The sequence below is a fragment of the Mobula birostris genome, chromosome 11 (assembly GCF_030028105.1).
Source record: "Mobula birostris isolate sMobBir1 chromosome 11, sMobBir1.hap1, whole genome shotgun sequence".
NCBI lineage: Eukaryota > Metazoa > Chordata > Chondrichthyes > Myliobatiformes > Myliobatidae > Mobula > Mobula birostris.
The window spans coordinates 38,749,400-38,768,239 of NC_092380.1; the positions used below are offsets into that span (position 1 = coordinate 38,749,400).

An 18,840-nucleotide genomic window follows, 5' to 3' on the forward strand; every position below is an offset into this window, starting at 1 on the left:
GTTAGGTGAGTGGGCAAATTCATGGCAGATGCAATTTAATGTGGATAAATGTGAAGTTATCCACTTTGGTGGCAATAACAGGAAAACAGATTATTATCTGAATTGTGGCCGATTAGGAAAAGGGGAGGTGCAACGAGACCTGGGTGTCATTATACACCAGTCATTGAAAGTGGGCATGCAGGTACAGCAGGCGGTGAAAAAGGCGAATGGTATGCTGGCATTTATAGCAAGAGGATTCGAGTACAGGAGCAGGGAGGTACTACTGCAGTTGTACAAGGCCTTGGTGAGACCACACCTGGAGTATTGTGTGCAGTTTTGGTCCCCAAATCTAAGGAAAGACATCCTTGCCATAGAGGGAGTACAAGGAAGGTTCACAAGATTGATTCCTGGGATGGCAGGACTTTCATATGATGAAAGACTGGATGAACTAGGGTTATACTCGTTGGAATTTAGAAGATTGAGGGGGGATCTGATTGAAACATGTAAAATCCTAAAGGGATTGGATAGGCTAGATGCAGGAAGATTGTTCCCGATGTTGGGGAAGTCCAGAACGAGGGGCCACAGTTTGAGGATAAAGGGGAAGCCTTTTAGGACCGAGATTAGGAAAAACTTCTTCACGTAGAGAGTGGTGAATCTGTGGAATTCTCTGCCACAGGAAACAGTTGAGGCCAGTTCATTGGCTATATTTAAGAGAGAGTTAGATATGGCCCTTGTGGCTAAAGGAATCAGGGGGTATGGAGGGAAGGCTGGTACAGGGTTCTGAGTTGGATGATCGGCCATGATCATACTGAATGGCGGTGCAGGCTCGAAGGGCCGAATGGCCTACTCCTGCACCTATTTTCTATGTTTCTATGTTTCTATGTTTCATGAGCAGAGTGGGTGGGATCCTTCATGATGTTACTTTTCAGGCGCCTTTCTCTGTATATATCCTTGATGTTCCATGTTAAAATATATACATCAAGTTAACCTTTGTATAATATAGTATTCCATCCATTAAAGTTTTTATTTGAAGATCTGTTCTTACTCAAAAACGTATGTGTAACATTTGCCTAGATTCTATACATTAATTTCCTAGCAGGCTACACTACATTTTAGTTATTTAGAACATAGAACATAGAAATCTACAGCACATTACAGGCCCTTCAGCCCACAACGTTGTGCCGACCATGTAGTCTTTTCTAGAAACTGCCTAGAATTTCCCTAGCACATAATCCTCTATTTTTCTAAGCACCATGTACCTATCTAAGAGGTTCTTAAAAGACCACTTCTACCACCACCGCCAGCTGTACATTCCACAGTCCCTCCACACTGTGTGTGAAAAACATACCCCCGACATCCCCTCGATACCTATTTCCAAGCACCTTAAAACTATGCCCCCTCATGCTAGCTATTTCAGCCCTGGGAAAAAGCCCCTGACATGATCAATGCCTCTCATCATCTTATTCGCCTCTATCAGGTCACCTCCCATCCTATTTGTTTCTATTAATGTTCTTTTACACCTTAAGCAGCTGGTGCTGAAAAAAATCAACTTATTTTGAAAAACAGACACTTTATAGAAAATTTGAGCTAAATCTGCTACTAAGTATTTTCCAAAATTAGGGAAATTATAATATGCAAAATAAATTTGCTTTGAACTTTATGTTCTTACAGGGCTTAAAAACAGGCCATGCTGGGAACACTCTGCAGTTTAGGCAGCATCTGTACAATGAGAAGCAGTAATTGAGCTTTTGACCTGAACGTTGTCTGTTTCTCTTTCTACTTGCTGAGGACTTCAGCCTTTTCTATTTTGATGTCAGATTTCCAGCATTTAGCTTTGTACAGAATGATGTGGAATTGATGCTTTAATCGGCTGCAATGTCCAGAGATCACTTTCGCAATGTAAGTGGTCAGAAAGGGATGAGGGAAATCTTCACTCAGAGCAAGTGAATCTTACAGAGGATTAGTGGCTGAGTATATTCAAGGCTGGGTTTGACAGATTTTTAGTTGCTCAAGAAATTATAAAAAGATGGCTAGTGCATCAGGTAGATCAGCTATGGTGTTATTGTAGGGTTATTCCTGTTATCCATTATATTCTTGGCAGGTAATTCAGCTCCTTGAGTGCCTTTCTATGAGTTCACAGGTCATCTGCATTACTCTATCTACTCTAAGTAAGTAAAAATAAACTAGATTAAAAACAAAACCAGTGTGGATGACTTTGAGAGAAAAGGGAACATAGTGTTATGATCAAGCTGTTTTCACACTTTTGTTTAATGTGCTATACAATTTAGAGGCTAAGGAATGTGAGGATAGCAAAGTCAACTGCAGGACAAGATGGCTCTGAGCTGTGGTCTCCATTGAGGTCATGACTTAGACTTAGTTATATTTTTGCTTCTTAGGGACAGTTTTGGGGACAGAAAGGGGAATTAAAGGTCAGGTTATGGTGTGGAGGACTTAAAGGTCATCTGTAATCTAGGCCTCCCCTCCATGTTTGAAGGCTAATATTGTAAAGGTTGGACAGATGTTGGACCAACAGACCAGCAAAGATGAGGGCTGGGGGCTGCCAGGTCAATAAGTTTCAGAATTGGAGTTCCGTGTGGGCAGGGGGCACGAAGACCTTTGCTGGTTAGGGACAGTTGGTAAGACCGAAGTTCAAGGCCTAGAGTTCGGGGGTTCCAGTCATCAGAGTGTCTGGAGTTTAAAGCCTGGAGTTTGGATTTCTAACCAGGGATCTCATTCATTGTCATTGGCAAGATCGGGACCAATACCAAAGATCGAAGTGCAGAGGTCGAGGCTCAATGGCCAAAACCCTGGGTCTGCGAGTCTGTGAATCCAGTGGTGAAGTCGAAGGCCCAATGTCTATTAGTTTGGAAGTCCAATAGAGGCTGGAGCCTTGGAGATGGCCTGTCCTGGGTTTAGAGGACTGTCTGAGTGAGTGGCTGTGAGGGTGTTGTTGTTTGTTTGCTGCTGCTTTGGTGTTGTTTTTGTTTGTGCTGTTCTGTTAAGCATTGTGGACATTGTTTGCTCTAGAGTGTGTAGTAATACTTGTAGGCTTCCCCCAGCACGTCCTTATGTCGTGTTGGTTGTTAACACAAATTACACATTTCACTGTATGTTTCCATTTACATGTGATAAATAAATGAATCTGAATCTGAATAGAGAAATAAAATGAAGTAGAAGTTGAATGTTATAAACAGCTAATTTGTGCAATAAAATGAGCATGTCTGTAGCTCATATTGCAGACTTGGACTGTTGTAAAGGGTGAAAGGCTCAACAGTAAGCATGTGGAACAAGCATATGCTTGCAGCATCTTCACTTGTGGACAATGTAAGCTGGAGTTCATTCAGGATCTCACACTATCACTGGAATGTTCTCTCCAACGGCTAACATCATTGATGCTATTATTGGAAGGAGGTGTAGAAATGCCATTTCTACTGCTGCCTATAACTATGAATTAAAGAGAAGGAAGAATGAGCAATATTTCTCAGACTGAACTGGGCTCTGTCCATGTACAGAATCTGTAGACGATGGTTGTGTGGACCATAGTTGGGTCACATGTGTTATATTAGGGTGGAGAATATGAATTTGCACTAAAAGTCCTAATGATAAAGTCTCCTGGTCTATACTGAGTTAACACAATATGAGGGAATAATTCACACAGTACCTTGATGTTATTGAACTTCTAGCACCACTACATGTGTGTCCTAACCCTCTGTAGAAACTGTTAGTTCTCTGCCTCCCACCTTTCCTACCACAGCTGCGGTCACAAATGGAAAACCGCAGGCTGGCTCCCTCCTGTGAAGCACAGTTCCTGAATGCTAACCAGATCAGAACGCGGCAGTTCACAGCAGAACTGCTTCTGTGTGATCCAGGCTAACTTTACAGTAGCCAGCATTAATAAACTTGTGTAGCCTGCTGATATGATCTGCACACATGCAATAGTAGCTGCATTCAAAACTTGGCAAGTGAACTCTGTCTGACGCTCATTTATTAAGTGAAGAGAGAAATGGAGAAGCACAAATAGTTAAGGAATAAAATAAAATTACCATGCTCTGATTCCTAGGAAAAAAAACAATCATTTGAGAAAAAAATTTTGAAAGCTGAAGTTTAGGAAAATGTCAGTAATTTTAATTCCAACATAGTTTGGAGGCTTTAACTGGGTGAGAAAGTGACCATTTTCCCTATCATATCTCATGAAATCTTGGAATTTTAACAAGAAATATTTTATTAACAATGTCACTGTTATTTAATATAATTTGATTATACAAACCGGCAGAAGATGGACAGGTTGATCTCCAGGGTGTATCACACATTGCGTCTGGACACATTTACCACAGCATTCACCAGGCACCTCTTGGTACTCAGACCCCTGTTGCAAAGTGCATTCATTAGTTCCCTGATAAATATTTGTTGGATCTCGGCAATAAAATAATAATGCTTGAAATTTCTAATTATAACATTCCAGTATTTAATTCTTTTTGGTTTCCTTTTTTATTTTGATACTGTTCTGTCCAGCTAGCCACAGATGATTTTAATTGTTCCAAGATTTGCAACTTGTTTTTCGTAATAGCTAGCAGGGGCTTCTTGACCAGGAACTGAGGTCAACATGATGGCTGGAGTTACACAGACAGTGTCATTAAATGGTCACCAACTTTCAAGTGCAATTTACTGCAAAATATTATCAGAAATGAAACATGCAAATTATTACTTGTGCACAATCCTTGTTACATTCTTTATTCCGACAAAACATGATATTCAGCTGACTAGCTGGATCCGTCTCATTGCTGCAAGTACATATTTGGCATTCACTGAGAGGAATAATTGCACCGGGCTGCATGAAGAGAAGAAAATTAGTTAATTTGATTCACTATTTAAAATGAATTAATCATAGGAAAAAAAAGGTACATTTAAAACAATCAACTTACGTAGTACATTGACCCTTTATTTACACAAACATGCAGTGGCTCTACAAAAGAAGCAGAAACAAGGATCATAAAATTAATAATATTGAAATAAAGTAGCTAATTCACCCAGATATAGAAGCATGAAAACTTAGAGCCTTTACATCCCACCTCATCCATGTCAACCAAAATGCCGACCTACACTAATGCCATTTGCCTGCATTTATTCCGTATCTTCTACCCCTGTCCTATCCGATAAATGTCCAAGTAACTTTGAAACATTGTTTTTATCTGCATCCAGTGCACCCGTAGTCAGCTTGTTCTAGATATTCAGTACCCACTGTGTGGAAAAACTTACTCACCTTTCCATTTCTCCCCTCTCGTCTTGAACCTGTGACCTCTAGAATAAAACTCAGATGATTGTTTTATTTTATAAACCCCTATAAGGTCACCCCTCCGTCTCCTACATCCATTAACTACAGTCCTCTGTTCCAGGAAACATTGTGGTGAATCTCATCTGCACTCTTTCTTTTGCTACCACAGCCCTTAAGTAGTGTGGCAATCAGTATCATGTACAGAATAAGTATGTGTCAATATTGAGTACATGTTCATTTCTAATGTGTTAATTTCACAGAGCAATTACATCCTGGGTTCATATCCACAGAATAAGAGTGGCACCGTGGTCTAACAGCTTCAGTGACCTGCATTCATTTATGACCAAGGGTGCTGTCTCAAGTTTGCAAGTCTCCCTGTGACTGTTAGGTTTGAATTGGGATTTCTTCCCATGTCTCAGGGACTTCCTGATTGGTAGAGTATTGGGACTATAGGAAAAATCATTGGAGATGCTGTCTTTTTCAAAAGCTCCCTGCTGGAAAGTGCAATAGAGCTATTAAAATAATAACTTCACACCGTCTTAAAAGTTTCTTCCACAGACAGTTAATCTGATCAACCATTCTTGTTAATCCCCCCATCCCTTTTATCTATTACCCCTGTCATTGTACTGCAATGTAGAAATCTTTAAACCAAATTTTACAACACTGTTAACATTATAAATAGGTGATTCTATTTACTTATGTATTTTGCACATTTTATTCTATATCCATACTATAACCTCTAACTTTATTATTATATAATTCTTTATTCTTATAATTGTTGAACTTTGTTTATTTTGCTGTATGTTGCTGTGCGGAGATGTAGAGAGGCTTAACCCAGAGCAGCGGAGGTGATTTAGCAGTAAATAATACTTTAATAATAAACTGCTAACTGTGAGGACCACAAACTGAGAGACAGAACAGATAATAAAAACACAGCAACAAGGTAATCGAGCAACTACTTGACGGTGACTGGTTTGATGAGTGAACAAGGGCTGCTGGTTATAAATAGGCTGCAGGTGATGAGTTGGAAATGAATGGCAGGTGATTCCTGTTAGCTGGGTGAAGACTAGGAGGTGCCTGCCATCAAATTCTCATTTGTTTACTCTTTCTTTCCAGGGAACATTCTCATGAACCTCCTCTGGACCCTCTCCAATGCCTGCACATAAGGGACATAAGGGAAATCTGCGCACAATACTCCGAGTGCAGATTGACCAATGCCTTATAAAGCCTCAGCATTATATTCTTGGTTTTATAGAACATAGAACATAGAACAGTACAGCACAGTACAGGCCCTTCATCCCACTTTGTTGTGCCAACCCTCAAACCCTGTCTCCCATATAACCCCCCCCCCCCACCTTAAATTCCTCCATATACCTGTCTAGTAGTCTCTTAAATTTCACTAGTGTATCTGCCTCCACACTGACTCAGGCAGTGTATTCCACGCACCAACCACTCTCTGAGAAAAAAACCTTCCTCTAATATCCCCCTTGAACTTCCCACCCCTTACCTTAAAGCCATGTCCCCTTGTATTGAGCAGTGGTGCCCCGGGGAAGAGGTGCTGGCTATCCACTCTGTCTATTCCTCTTAATACCTTCTATACCTCTATCATGTCTCCTCTCATCCTCCTTCTCTCCAAAGAGTAAAACACTAGCTCCCTTAATCTCTGATCATAATCCATACTCTCTAAACCAGGCAGCATCCTGGTAAATCTCCTCTGTACCCTTTCCAATGCTTCCATATCCTTCTTATAGTGAGGTGACCAGAACTGGACACAGTACTCCAAGTGTGGCCTAACCAGAGTTTTACAGAGCTGCATCATTACCTCGCGTCTCTTAAACTCTATCCCTCAGCTTATGAAAGCTAACACCCCATAAGCTTTCTTAACGACCCTATCTACCTGTGAGGCAATTTTCAGGGATCTGTGGACATGTACCCCCAGATCCCTCTGCTCCTCCACACTACCAAGCATCCTGCCATTCTAGTCCATTTTATATTCTAGTCCCCTTGATAGGAATGCTGACATTGCATTTACTTTCCTCACTACCCTCTCAACCTGAAAGTTAACCTTTACATTTAACATGAAGAATAACTTTCACAGTAGATTTGTTAGTATCAAACACTTGACGTTTCAGGCCGAGGCCCTTCATCAGGACCCATCAACTGTTTACCCTTTTCCATAGATGCTGCCTGGTCTGCTGATTTTCTCTTGCATTTTGCGTGTGTTGCTTTGGGTTTGCACCATCTGCAGATTTTCTCACGTTTATGACCTGGGTCTACTGGATAAGGGATTATGGACAACTGAAATTTCATAAAACTTGCCCAAGTCTTGGAAATTTCCCAGAGCCTACCGTGAATTCATTAGTGGTTGAATTGAAATTAAAACTGTACTGATTCTTGGACACGTAAGTTGATTCGAGGACACAGAATTGCTCAAAGGTAGGGTGCATAATGCATAAGATAGCACTGCAAGCTTGAAAGAGGACTGGCAGTCCTTCCTCATTTTGTACTTATTATTTCAATTTTAAACAATGGGTATGAGTTAAGAAAGTTTATGCTTGCTGCTAATGAAAGCACATACTACTTCATTAACTTACCACAAGAATGAACTGGGCAACACTTCCCTTCTGGAATCTTTGATGATGCCTTCAACCCAAGTTCACACTGAATATCTGACTGAATATCTTTGCAAAGGTCGTTGTTGCACCCTGGACAAATCACAAGGCAAGTATGAAATTAAACTGTTGTAAACTAATTTCAAGTTATTTCTACTGTGACCTGCTTGAATAAATCCACTGGCCCAGGTTTTGTGGGATATGTTGGCACTTACCAGTGTTGAGGCTATCATTGTTTTCTGCAGCAATGAGCAATGTAAGAGTTCCTTTGTGAACCCAAAGATGTGAGCGATCTGGGAATGTGAACATCCACTCATTTTCCATCATGTCTGCACAGCACAGGGCAGAAAGCGTGGCCCCATTTATTTCAGTGGTAGGGAATGGTTGCTTGGTTGGAGCAAGTACTGATTGAGGTCATCTTTCATATAATTTGAGTATATTTTAATGGTTTCTGATTTTAATTGGTTTTGTTTTAATTTTTTAATACTTTATAAATGATCAGGTTTGAGAAGCTTGTACTTTCAATGTTTGTTTCTTTTTGTTTTAATACCTAATGATCCAGAATCATTCAGTTTCTAATTAACTGTCTTTTAACAATTTCAAAGAAGCCAAGTTTTCTTTGCTTTGTTCTCAAATCAGAGTTTGTTCTGGCTCCAACACCATGATAGACTAGGTAGTTTGCACAGTCAGCTCATCACTAACCACAAATTCTGCATGAGTGTTGTGACTGCTGATCCAGCAGAATACTCTTGTCTTTGTAAAAAACAGTCACCTACGGAATAAAATGGCATAGTGCACAGCAGGAGTCTCTTGGCTTCCTTATCTGTTAACTTAGGTGGAAGTTTTGACAGCTCAGAGTAACTCTGTGGTGACAATGAAACCAACTCCAGCTCAGTTCCTTAACAACAAGGTTACAAGTACTCAGGAATGACAAAGGTCAGTTGGAAGTGAATGCTCCAATCAAACTGGCATTAATTTCATAGTCATGAGGGTCCTAAAACAGAATCTAATTTACTATTTTTTAGAAATTTCTGTCACTGGAAAGCCCAGCATTTATGGACCATTGCCATTGCCTTGATGATGGTGCTCCCATGGTGCTAGTTGGAGGGAATTCCAGGATCTGGACTCAGGAGTGGTGATGTATTTCCAAGACTGGCTGTATGTGACTTGGAGAAGCATCTGCAGATAGTGGTGAACCAATCTGGCTACTGCTCTTATCCTTCTTGCTGGTAGTAATGAGGGTGCAGGTTGTAGATGGTACACACTGTGACAACTATTGACTGATGGAGGTTGCAGGTTTGGGAGATACTGTAGGAATGACCTACGCAAATATTTAGAATATATTTTGAAGAAAGAATCAGAATCAGGTTTATTATCACTGGCATGTGACGTGAAATTTGTTAACTTAGCAGCAGCAGTTCAATGCAATACAGCAGAGAGAAAAAAATAAAAATAAATAAAATAAAAATAATAACAAATAAACAAGTAAATCAATTAAGTATATTGAATAGATTTTTAAAAATGCAAAAACAGAAATACTGTATATTAACAAAAAAGTGAGGTAGTGTCCAAAGATTCAATGTCCATTTAGGAATCGGATGGCACAGGGGAAGAAGCCCTTCCTGAATCGCTAAGTGTCTGCTTCAGGCGTCTGTATCTCCTACTTGATGGTAAGGGTGAGAAAAGGGCATGCCCTGGGTGCTGGAGGTCCTTAATAATGGATGCTGCCTTTCTCAGACACCGCTCTCTAAAGATGTCCTGGGTACTTTGTAAGCTGGTACCCAAAATGGAGCTGACTAGATTTACAACCTTTTGCAGCTTCTTTCGGTCCTGTGTAGTAGTCCCTCCATTCCAGACAGTGATGCAGCCTGTCAGAATGCTCTCCACCGTACAACTATAGAAGTTTTTGAGTGGATTTGTTGACATGCCAAATCTCTTCAAACTCTTAAAAGTATAGCTGCTGTCTTGCCTTCTTTATAACTACATCAATATGTTGGGACCAGGTTAGATCCTCAGAGATCTTGACACCCAGGAACTTGGAGCTACTCACTCTCTCCACTTCTGATCCCTCTATGAGGATTGGTATGTGTTCCTTCATCTTACCCTTCCTGAAGTCCACAATCAGCTCTTTCATCTTACTGACATTGAGTGCCAGGTTGTTGCTGCAGCACCACTCCACTAGTTGGCATATCTCACTCCTGTACACCCTCTCATCACCACCTGAGAATCTACCACCAATGGTTGTATTGTCAGCAAATTAATAGGTGGTATTTGAGCTATGCCTAGCTACACAGTCATATGTATATAGAGAGTAGAGCAGTGGGCTAAGCACACACCCCTGAGGTGCTCCAGTGTTGATCATCAGCGAGGAGGATATGTTATCACCAATGTGCACAGATTGTGGTCTTCCAGTTAGGAAGTTGAGGATCCAATTGCAGAGGGAGATACAGAAGCCCAGCTTCTGCAACTTCTCAATCAGGATTGTGGGAATGTTGATATCAAATGCTGAGCTATAGTCGATGAACAGCATCCTGACATAGGTGTTTGTGTTGCTAGGTGGTCTAAAGCCATGTGGAGAGCCATTGAGATTGTGTCTGCCGTTGACCTATTGTGGCTATAGGCAAATTGCAATGGGTCCAGGTCCTTGCTGAGGCAGGAGTTCAGTCTAGTCATGACAAACCTCTCAAAGCATTTCATCATCCCTTACTTTCAGCATTTTTTTCACTAAGTCGTACGGTTTTTTGTTGTGAATTACATTATAGTTTTGGTAGTCAGCATTATACTTTCTTTTTTCTTATATATATTTACAGCTCTGTGGGGTTGAATGCTCTGATTAATTTTCTTTTTCTTTTTAGGTTGGCCTGGGTTTTTTTTCAGTGGGAGGTTAGATTAGATTATGAGGACACTCAGTCCTCATTTATTGTCATTTAGAAATATATTCATTAAGAAATGATACAATGTTCCTCCAGAGTGATATCACAGAAAAACAGGACAAACCAAAGATTAACACTGACAAGACCACATAATTATAACATATCGTTACAGCAGTGCAAAGCAATACCATAATTTGATAAAGAGCAGACCATGCGCACGGTAAAAAAAAAATCTCAAAGTTCCAATCGACTCCCGATAGTCCCTTTAGCAGGCGGCAAAAGGGAGAAACTCTCCCTGCCATAAACATCCAGGCGCCGATAACTGCCGATGCATTGGATGCACCCAACCACAGCCAACTCTTGAGTCCCTCCGAAAACTTAGAGCCTCCGACCAGCCCCTCTGATACAGCCTCCTAAGCACCATCCTCTGCCCAGCTCTTCGACCCCGCCCCGGCCGCCAAGCAACAAGCAAAGCCGGGGACTCGGGGCCTTCTCCTCCAGAGATTCTGGATCACACAGTAGCAGCGGCAGCGAAGAAGGCATTTCGGAAGTTTCTCTAGATGTTCCTTCGTGCTCTCACGTCTGTCTCCACCAAATCAGGATTGTGCACGGCACCCTACTTGACAGATTACAGATATCATTTGCCGGAGTGGCCGCTGAGCGCTGCGTCGCGCCGCCATCTTCTCCTTATTTGGGGTTAGGGTGGATACTAATCATACATGATCTTACTTTGGGTGCTTTTTTTATTGTTATGAATTATATATTGGACTTGTTCGTTTTGCTCTGTATAAATCTTCATTTTGTTGATTTTTTTTCTGTAGTTCTATTGTAGAAATGCATAAAAAAATTAATTAAAAACACTTGTTAAAAGCACTTCATCACTGTGGATGCGAGTGCCACCGGGCAATAGTCATTAAGGCAGCCCACATTATTCTTCTGAGGCACTGGTATAATTGTTGCCTTTTTGAAGCAATTGGAAATTTCCACCTGTAGCAGTGAGAGGTTGAAAATGCATAGTTTGCACTGTGACCAATATTGACTGGTGGCAGACGAGTACTGGACAAGTGGACTGATTTAATCTTGATGAGGTTATCCTTCTTGTGCGTTGTTAGAACTGGTGTAGGGAAAAATTCCCATCTCACTCCTGATAAGTGGTGGAAATACATTTGGACGTCAAGCAGACATGAGCAGATACAGGCCATTTGGTCCTTTGAGCCTCACTCTCCACTCCTGACTGACCAGCTCCATTCTATAACAATGTAGTGTAAAGTTCTAAGTATATCATTTCATGAGCCCTGAACCGGAAAGGTTTCAATTACTGCAAAGCAAACAAAAACTATTAGGCGATAGAATTTTGGAAAAAAAAAACAAAGTATTGCAACTACTACCAGCTGCTTCAGTATATTTTGCTTAAGCTTAAAGTGTCAATCATCCTCTGCTGGGCCAAGTGTTTTTATATCAAAAGATACATATGTTAGGTTACTGTGTTTTCATTCAAATCATCTCCTTGCAGGCACAGCCCAAGTTACAAAACAATGAGCATCCAGGTGGTAAAGTAACGGCAAACTTACTGCACACAGGTTTAGTGCAACAATTATCATCGGTGATTGTTACATTAACACTGACAAATCCTTCTCCATCACAGGATATTGCTGGGTAGTCAGGACAGCTGTAAGGCTGACAGATGACTTGATGTGTGATCTTGTCACAGATGCAGTCCTGGCAGTTGAACTTAAATGTTTCATCAAACTAGAGAAGAAAAGTAAGTTAACAGTGATTAGTTGTCAGATTCAGTACATTGTGATTTTTATACACTTCAAACAAGATGACCATGCTGTGTTAAGAGTTTATGCCATTTGTGTTGCAGGAAACATTAACTGATTCATATGACATGATCAGTGTAGAGATGACTCCATGGACACTCCAGTCGAGCATTTCTGAACAGTGGTAGAGATCGGCTGGCCTCCTAATTCTTACCTAAGGGTCTCAACCTTGCCTATTTGCTTTCACACCAGCTACCTACTGTTATACTTACTTTTGATGTATCTTTCATGCAAGGGGTCAGTTTCTATTCAAACAGCTTTTCCAGAAGGATTATGGGTGGTGAATGTACATAGTGAAGTCAGAGCAACTAGTTTGTGTACAGTCTTTTACCATTCCCAACAATGATTAAGATAAAGAAATGCTGAAGTTCCATAAACTTTCTTACTTAGAATTTCTCAGTGAAAAGTTCTCTGCTTCCTCTTCCATAACCATCTCCAAAATGACCATACGCAAAATTGTAACTCAGCCATGCAAAGCTGTTTATTTTCTCCAGTATTTCCCCCTTCCTTAATTTTCTGTGCATTATTCTGATTTTTTTAAAATGAGCTTTCAGTGTTATTTTCAGGTACTAAGGTCAGTGCTGTTTTGTGGCATAAGAGATAGAGATAAACAGGGTTGAAGAAGGCATTTAGTACTATTGTCTTCATCATCAGAGCATTGAGTTCAGTGTTTGGGATGTCATGTTTCAGCTGTGCAAGATGTTGGTGAGACCACACTTGGAGTATTGTCTGCATTCTGGTCACTCAGCTGCAGGAAGGATGTCATTAATTTTATTTATTTTATTTTGAGATAGCGAATGGAATAGACCCTGCTGGCTCTTCAAAGCCATGCCACCCAGCAATCCCCCAATTTAACTCCAGCTTAATCATGGGATAATTTACAACGACCAATTAACCTACCAACCGGTATGTCTTTAGACTGTGGAAGGAAACCTCCTGGAGGAAACCCACACAGTCACAGGGAGAACGTATAAGCTCCTTGCAGGCAATGGAAGCTGGGAACAGTGAGGAAGATATTCGTAAGGATACCCTGGAGGGCTGAGTTATAAGAAGAGGCCTGATAGGCTGAATTCCTTTTTCCCTAGAGTGTAAGAGGATGAGCGGTGACCTTTTAGAGCTGGGACTCTCAACCTTTTTTATGCCATGGACAATTAAGCAAGGGGTCCATGGACCTCTGGTTTGGAACCCCTGTTTTAGAGGTTTGTAAAGAATATAGTACAGCCTTTTTCCTAGGCTAGGGGAATCTAAAATCAGAGGCTATATATTTAGGCAAGCGATTTAGAGGGGACCTGAGAGACAAGGTTTACACATAGTGGGTATTGATTACATGGAACAAGCTGCCAGAGGAAGTGATTGAGGCAGGTGCAATTACGACACTTAAAGGACATTTAGACAGGTACACGGATAGGAAAGGTTTAGAGATATTGAACAAGCATGGATAAATAGGATAAGCTCAAATACATATCCTGGATACACAACATGGAGAAGTTATGTTAAAGGGCCTATTTCTCTGCTATATGACATGCAATATGTGACTACATTACTTTAACAAATTTTCTCTCACTCTCAACCTTGTACATGATGTATATCTGTACTGATGAAGCAGAGGCATCACGTGGAAAAGAGTGAAAAACAATTTGCACACAATAGGATTAAATGATCAAATAACCATGAAGGCTATAAGTGTCACTGGAATTTCTTTCATCAAAGGGTGATGAAAGCGGATTCTTTAAGGCAGAGATTAATGGATAGATTGTTAATTAGAAGCAGGGGTGCCGTGGAAGGTTACTATTATGGGTACACTCATTGAATGGCAGAACAGGCACAAGTCTGCTCCCATTCTTCATTCATATGTTTATTTTATTGTGGGATAAGAGGTCTCATAAAGATGGTCATAGAGGCAGAGAGATTGAAACAAACATTTGGCCCATTGAGACTATGCCAACTATCAAACCACGAGTCATGTATTTCTCCCATTTTCCTTCTCCTCCCCCATTCCCATCAACTTCCTCCAGATTCTATCACTCACCAACACACTCAAGGCAATTCACAGCACCCAATTAACCCACCGATCTGTTAATTTTTAGGATATAGGAGGAAACCAGAGCATAGGACTCAAGGGAAGTCCAAGCAACACACACAAAATGCTGAAGGATCTCAGCAGGCCAGGCAGCACCTATGGAAAAGAGTATAATCGAGGTTTCTGGCCGAGACTCTTCATCAGGGCTGGGAAAAAACAAGGTGAGGAATCAGAGTTAGAAAGTGGGGGGAGGGGAGGAATAAACACAAGGTGAGAGGGAAAACTGGAAGGGAGATTGGTGAAGTAAAGAGCTGGGAAGTTGATCAGTGAAAGAAATACAGGGCTGGAGAAGGAGGAATCTAGTAGGAGAGGACAGAAAGAGGTGATAGACAGGTAAGGAGATAAGGTGAATGAGGGAAATGGGAATGGGGAATAGTGAAGCGGGAGGGGCATTATTGGAAGTTTGAAAAATCGACGTTTATGCCATCAGGTTGGAGGCTACCCAGAGAGAATACAAGGTGTTGCTCCTCCAACCTGAGTGTGGCCTCAATTAAATTGGGAGATGGAGCAAAACGGTCTTTCAATCTACATCGGGTCTTACTGATAGACAGGCCACACCAGGAGCACCAGGTACAGTAGATACAGACTCATAGGTGATGTATCACCTCACTTGGAAGGACTGTTTGAGGCCCTGAATGGTAGTGAGGGCAGGTTCTGCTTGCAAGGATAAGTGCTAACAGGAAGATCAGTGGGGAGGGACAAATAGACAAGGACTTGAGTAGGGAGCTGTGGAAAGCAGAAAGTAGGAAAGATATGCTTGGTGATGGGATCCCTTTGCAGAAGGTTACTGAGAATTATGTGCTGGACATGGAGGCTGGTGGAGTGGTAGGTAAGGGCAAGAGGAACCCTATCTCTGGTGGGGTGATGGGAGGATGGGGTGAGGGCAGACAGTGCAAACTGCAGTTGAGGGCAGCATTGATGGTAGAGGAAGAGAAGACCCTTTCCTTGAAGATCTTTTTTTCTCCAGTCCTGATGAAGAGTCTTGGCTTGAAATGTCGACTATACTCTTTTCCGTAGATGCTGCCTGCCCTGCTGAGTTCCTCCAGCATCTTGTGTGTGTTGCTTGGATTTTCAGCATATGCAGATTTTCTCTTGTTTGTCAGAGGAAATCCACGCTGCCACAAGGACTGTGTGCAACTTCGCACAGACAGTGCCAGAGCTTAGGATGTTGTCTGGTGATGGGAGAAAGCTGTGTCACTGTGTGCACTTTGCAAAGCACAGTAGATCTTTTATACCCACTGGAAAGAGGTGATATATCTTTGTTGTAGTTACCTGTCTGAAGCGCAGCATCTTTGAGAGCACAGTGGTCTCTCAGTACCACAGTGGCTGTGGTAGAAAGCTTACCTCTGAGTCAACAACAGTGATCCTTTAACATGTATCTTTGGAACATTGTTATGTGTGGATTAGTAAAGTGTCAGTTGTCTCCCTCGTACTGAGTAAATTTGGAAATCGAATGTTTTAATGAGAGTATAAATTTATTAAATGCTGTATTATTATGTGTGTGCATAAGAAAGAATTTCAGTTCCTAGTGTGCAGTGTAGGCAGTTCAGCTGGAACCGGAAGTGAACTGGAAACGCATGCTGAAGTGTTGAGCGAGAAGCCATGACTATAGTGTTCTATGATTTACCTTAAATCCACACAAACTTTGTCTTCATTAAAGAACAAACAGAACATGGTGTCAGAAGTTGGCGTGAGATCTAAATATGAGGTGTAACTGAATACCATGAGCGACTAAGAAAGAGATGCTAGGTTCCACCGGAGAGAAGCTGCCAGCAAGAGAGCACGTTGTCTCAAAGTTCAGCAAGAGATTGAGGTGAGTGAAGCCTGAAAAATTCCCTCAATGGATAAGCTGCATCCTCCCGCACCTATGTAGTTTACTGCCATCCTAACTGATAACTGGAAACAGCAAATAAATACATGTTTAGTGGCCAGTAGAGCTGGAGGCGCAGAGGAAAGATTAAAAATGTCTATTTTTCTGCATGTAATTGGCAAAGTTGTTTTGGACATCTACAACAGCTTTCAATTTGATGAGACAGCCTTGACATTGGACATTCTGATGACAAAATTTGAGGAGTATTTTGTCCCAAGTAAAAATATCAGATTTAAAATATATAAATCCTTTTCCTGTGACCAGAAACAAGGTGTTAGTTTTGACCAATACTTAGCTGAGTTTCACACACTGAGTAAGTCCTGTGAGTTTGGAGATTTGAGAGACTCACTAGCCAGAGACAAAATAGTTTGTGGAATCCCAGATAATGAGCTCAAAGAAAGTTTACTCCAAGAAAAAGATTTAATGTTAGAAAACTCTGTAAATACGTGTAGGATAGTGGAAACCACACAAGCACAAGCTAAGGAGCTGCACAGAGCAGAAGCGACAGCACCTGCTGTGAAATCAGAGGGGCAGAGCACAAGGAGTTTCCAAAGCAACAACAAAGCAGGTTCAAACAGCAGATGCAGTAAATGTAGAGGTAGTCACATTCCAAAGACGTGCCCTGCTTATGGAAAGTCTCGTAATAATTGTGGGAAGAAGAATCATTTTGCAAAGTGCTGCAAAGCTGAGGCTACCAAGAGGAAGGTGCACAGTGTTGATGAGGAAATTGAGGAAGTTTTTGTAGATCCTTTACTGGTGTTGGTAGGACAGAATAGATTGTTCCAGTGACTGTGAATGAGATAGTAATTCCATTCAAGCTTGACATCGAAGCCCAGTGAATCTGTTGTCATTGGATGATTACAAGGCTCTCAAAGTAAAGAGCAAGATTTATCCAGTTAAATTAAAAGTGACTGACTATACTGGAGAGAACATTCCAGTAAAAGGGGGCTGTACAGTGACCTTCAAGCACAAGGGACAGCACCTATAGGCGCAGCTACTGATCATTGAAAAGCGATTACAGCCAATAATAGGTCTTAGTGCATGTGATAAGCTCAACCTATTCAACTGTGGCTTCACAGACCAAAGATGACCACACCTCACTCATGGAAGACTATGCAGATGTCTTTGAGGGGCTCAGATGCTAACCCAATGTAACTCAAGAAACTTGTAACAGCATTCATGAGAGATCCAGAGAGATTATGCAAGAATAGGACAAGACCTCCATCTTCCATAGACATCTGTACCAGCTACACCAGCATGACGGGATGCCAGTGCTGAACGGAGTGATCATTATGATGAAGTTATTAGTCTTGCTTCCACATCATGCAGTTTTGGTTCATAATCTGTCTCCCATCGACTTCCAGTTAAAGTCTGGAAATAAAGAATATCTCCACAATCCTCTCTGAAGTTGAAGAGGAAAAATAAAAAAGAAGATTGAGAGACCACACAAACCCAAAGGTCAGAACAATAGCGACAGTTCAACACAAACCAACAGGAGGAGTTATCTTTGATACGCAGAAGGAGCTCTGTGAATTGAGACAGAATCAGTTGGAACATGGATGTAGTCCAGGGCTCCATTATGAGGCACGTGGAGTTAATTATGGTCACAAGGCAAGAACAAGAACTGAGATGAACAGATAGGATCTTGGCAGAAGGATGTGAAGGAAATGAACACATAGATCAGAGTTCTCAAAAGGACACTGATATTAAGACAGCAAGTGGAAACAAATATCATTCCAAAAGGGATCATTAACCCACCACAGAGATGGATTGAGAGTGGCTAGGTGAATAAAGGACTGCATTTGCTCATTATCAATTGAAGTTAATGTAAATATCTTTGTTAGAAAGCATTATTGTTTCTTGCAGGTTTATGAGGGCACAATATTTTGTTTGTTAACTTTAAAGAGGGAAGTACATAATAAAGTACGTCATTTCCCAGTGTGCAATGCAGAAGTGACATTAGTGAACTGGGAGTGTGCTCTAAAGTGTGCAGCTAGAAGCCATGATTGTAATGTCCTGTGAATAAATATGTGTTAGTCATGGTGTCAAAATGGTTGTTGTGTTGTGTCTAGTGTGGTAGTGTAGTGGGTTGTGCTTGTTGCTCTTACTTTCAGTTTCCACCTCTGGCTAGCACTGGAATCTTTCCAGACTCAGGCTGAACTAGAAGACGGGGAGGAGGTCTGGCCCCTGCATACGTAGCACACAGGACCACTAGAATGTGGACATGGCCTGGTACTCGTGAACCAGATCCGCAGCTATGGGTAAATAATCCCACTGCCTTGTGGGCAGCCTCAGGAGAGACAAAGTCCGTGGGAGCAAATCTGGAGTGGA

At 41.3% G+C, this 18,840-nt stretch overlaps 1 protein-coding gene across 1 annotated transcript in view; it reads right to left on the reverse strand.

Moving 5' to 3' along the window:
* muc5fl (mucin 5f-like) overlaps nucleotides 1-18,840 on the reverse strand; it is a 73,096-nt gene that overhangs the window by 20,152 nt on the left and 34,104 nt on the right. The window contains exons 9-13 of the mRNA XM_072271358.1: nucleotides 12,308-12,485; nucleotides 7,846-7,956; nucleotides 6,355-6,407; nucleotides 4,685-4,807; nucleotides 4,023-4,035 (exon numbers count right to left, since the gene is read on the reverse strand). Coding sequence (XP_072127459.1) covers nucleotides 4,023-4,035; nucleotides 4,685-4,807; nucleotides 6,355-6,407; nucleotides 7,846-7,956; nucleotides 12,308-12,485 — 478 coding nt within the window. The remainder of the gene's footprint in view (nucleotides 1-4,022; nucleotides 4,036-4,684; nucleotides 4,808-6,354; nucleotides 6,408-7,845; nucleotides 7,957-12,307; nucleotides 12,486-18,840) is intronic.